This window comes from Tripterygium wilfordii, chromosome 2 (genome assembly GCF_013401445.1).
Source record: "Tripterygium wilfordii isolate XIE 37 chromosome 2, ASM1340144v1, whole genome shotgun sequence".
NCBI lineage: Eukaryota > Viridiplantae > Streptophyta > Magnoliopsida > Celastrales > Celastraceae > Tripterygium > Tripterygium wilfordii.
Window position 1 is genome coordinate 968,079 of NC_052233.1, and position 2,974 is coordinate 971,052.

General features: G+C 34.5%; 1 protein-coding gene across 1 annotated transcript; it reads right to left on the reverse strand.

The window, feature by feature from the left end:
- Positions 1-1,343: 1,343 nt before the first annotated feature.
- LOC119981244 (organ-specific protein P4-like) lies at positions 1,344-2,032 on the reverse strand. The gene is made up of 2 exons (XM_038824302.1): positions 1,921-2,032; positions 1,344-1,822 (listed from the first exon to the last, which is right to left on the reverse strand). Exons 1-2 carry the CDS (start codon positions 1,963-1,965, stop codon positions 1,541-1,543), a joined length of 327 nt encoding a protein of 108 aa, XP_038680230.1. The 5' UTR covers positions 1,966-2,032; the 3' UTR covers positions 1,344-1,540.
- Between the last annotated feature and the right edge of the window lie 942 nt (positions 2,033-2,974).

A 2,974-nucleotide genomic window follows, 5' to 3' on the forward strand; every position in this document is an offset into this window, starting at 1 on the left:
AATTAGAGGTACCAGAACGGAAAATACCTTGGATGTAAAAATCGGATCCACAAGAACTAATCAAATCATGAATTATATGATGGAAATGAAATGCTTACCAAGAGAAGAGAGAAAACAAAGAATAAGAGCAAGATGGGCTTCATGTCTTTGGCTCTTTGCTTCAACCAGCTTCTTTGCTGGTTTGTCTGATTGACTCTTCATTGTTGCATTGTGGGGATTTTATAAGGCCAATACAAGGACAAGGTAGTAACTTCCATATTTTTCTCACCAAAAAATAAAATAAAAATCATTGCCACATTTTGGGAATCAATGCTAGCCTTTACATATTTATCTTTCTATTTACATTCTTAGCATGTTTAGCATGATTCAGATTTCTTCTTTTTTTGTTATCAATAATATTGATTTTAATATTAATTGTTATCTTCACATACATGTCTATTTTTATCAAGCCTCTCTCCAAGACAATACCCAAATCATTACGCCTTTCGTGCGGGTTGGAACTTACCCAACAAGGATTTTCGCTATTTTTAGCGAGGGAGATTGGAAAAAAGAAAGAAAGAAAGAAATTATTATTTTCAAAAAAGAAAATATACTAATAAGTGGAAAGGAAATAATAATTAATAAGATACAGTGTATACACAACCCAAAATAACATGTGTCCATAATTTTGGTGTCCATAATCTATACAAAATGGTCACCCACACTTCTTCTCATGCCACCTAGATTATGGACAATTACGAATATCAAAATTATGGACATGTAGTGCTTTCGACATACAACTAGATTGATAGAGCCAATTGGGCCACAAATGGGCTTTGGTCTGGGCCACCTTATGAAGCCCATGTTTCTGTCAAGTGTAGTGTAAGTCCACATTTAATTGGACTAGCCCATCAAGCTAAGTAGTTGGCCAAGGTTGAGTTGCTCTGTGTATGTGTGAAAGTGAGACCTTTGTTGTTTGTTGGCTTCTGACAAATGATTGAGACTGTCCAGTCAAAACCATTTACTCATGATCCCTGATCCTTGCCAACCCATATGTGCAAGGTCACACCTAATAGTCGAAAATCGCCAAAATAGTCTTGCCCTGGTGCAACACATTTGTACGGACTATAATCTTACATCGCTCTATATAAACCAAACAGAATAATTTATAAACAAAGCTTATACCCTCCAACATTAACAACTCATTTTCTAGACCTAAATATCATTGGCGACGATACATGAAGAATAAATCTTTGCGACCCCGATATATTCGTAATGAACTGATAAACTTAAAGAGAATAATATTGTTGGTGTGTTTGGGATGATAATTTCAACAATATGTCAGAATATTGTACAGAAAACAATTATGAGAAAAATCATCTGACTATTCATTTATTAAGCTTGAATTAGGCTATCCCTCCACAGTAACATCAATTCTCCAAAGTTCAATTAGACAGAAACATTGCAGAGAAGTTATGATCAAGGAGAAGTTTTAAACAAATCTTAAACACTATACAATAATATAAGCAAAACTAATTTTTATACTGCATATATGAGTTCTCTATTTGATATTCTTCCTTGTTATTTGATACCCATCTCCTCCTTCCCTCATCTCAGCCTCAGCTTGAAGTCCTCTCTCTGGTTTATGGTGGTCACGGCTGTGATAAATTATAGCATTAGCCCCAAAATCAAAATCTTTCACAAATTTGCTCTCTTTGTCTGAGAGAGGAGTTGGGTCTTGATGAAAAAGAAGATTCTTAATTTGTTCTGGCATGGGTTGGTCCTTCATTGTTCTCTTCCAATATTCTTCTGGTTCCTTTCTTCCATTACTGAGTCTGGCAGCCTATAACAAAGATAGAATTAGTGCACAGAATGAGCAATTAAAGATATATTGCAAGAAACTTAAGGAAGAACCCAGATGTGTTTTGATGAAATGCTTACCATGAGAAGGGAGAAGAGAAGGAAGAAAGCAAATATGGGTTTCATGTCTTTGTATTGGACTCTTAATTAGCCTCTGAATCAGATCATTTTATAGACCAGTTGCAAGGACAAAGAAGTGATTATCATATTTTACTTACCCAATAAGAAAATTAATATTATTATATTGTAAATCAGTGGGCCTTCAATTCCTGGAAAAGGATTTTCTGAGGTCAACTTAATCAGCTTGTGTATGTATCTAACTTTGTATGTATGTATGTATGCATCTGGTCAGTGATAGGTGATAAGGATCCCTGAACATATGGAAACTTGAACATCAGAAAAAGGCAATATTGTTTGTTGTGGAACTCAAATATTTCAAAGTGATATGATTTAAGACAGATTAACTGTATTTCCAGATTTCATATGTTGATCACATTTTCCCCATAGACCTCATGAAATTCAAACCAAACTACTGTCAAGGGATGATGCACATAGTGATGTAGGAATATTCAAGTTTAATTACAAGAATACCATCATGTAGGATTGAAAAGTCACAGGCTCGGAATTGTGTGAAATCTGGCCGGGTGACTCGACCAGCGTGAACGTCAAAAGACTAGTTGCTTCGCTACTAGCCCCATGCTATTTTGGTCAAATTCTATTGTTTAAACCTTCAATTAACATTTTACCATTTTTGGACATTTACGTAATTTTTGTGATTTCCTTATTTGTTACTACATATTCAATTTCCTTGTAATCTCCTAAGAGATTAATTAAGGATTTACAAAAATATTTTGAGATTTTTTTTCTTTCTAGTGAACTCCAGTTTCTTGTGTTGTAAGTTTAAACGTAGGTTTAGCCTCAGTCTTACATTTTCGAATGTGTCACATAGCATACTCTTTGAAGCAGCTAGGCCTTCTAATTTGTTGCAATCTTGGATCTAAGAGCACAAGTAAGTTGATCTATCCATTTAACTTCTTTTGCATTCAAGCTAGGTTACTTACTGGTTCTCTTCAAGTGTTTGATTGCTCATTGATATTCTGTTGGCAATTGGGAAATTATTACTTTGTGATTGATT

What these genes read in the sequence shown, in the direction of transcription:
- LOC119981244 (XM_038824302.1), bottom strand. Translation starts at nt 1,965, where the DNA reads ATGAAACCCATATTTGCTTTCTTCCTTCTCTTCTCCCTTCTCATG. An exon ending in TTCTCTTCTCCCTTCTCATG is followed by an intron (nt 1,823 to 1,920) that starts GTAAGCATTTCA and finishes TCTTTGTTATAG; the next exon opens with GCTGCCAGACTCAGTAATGG.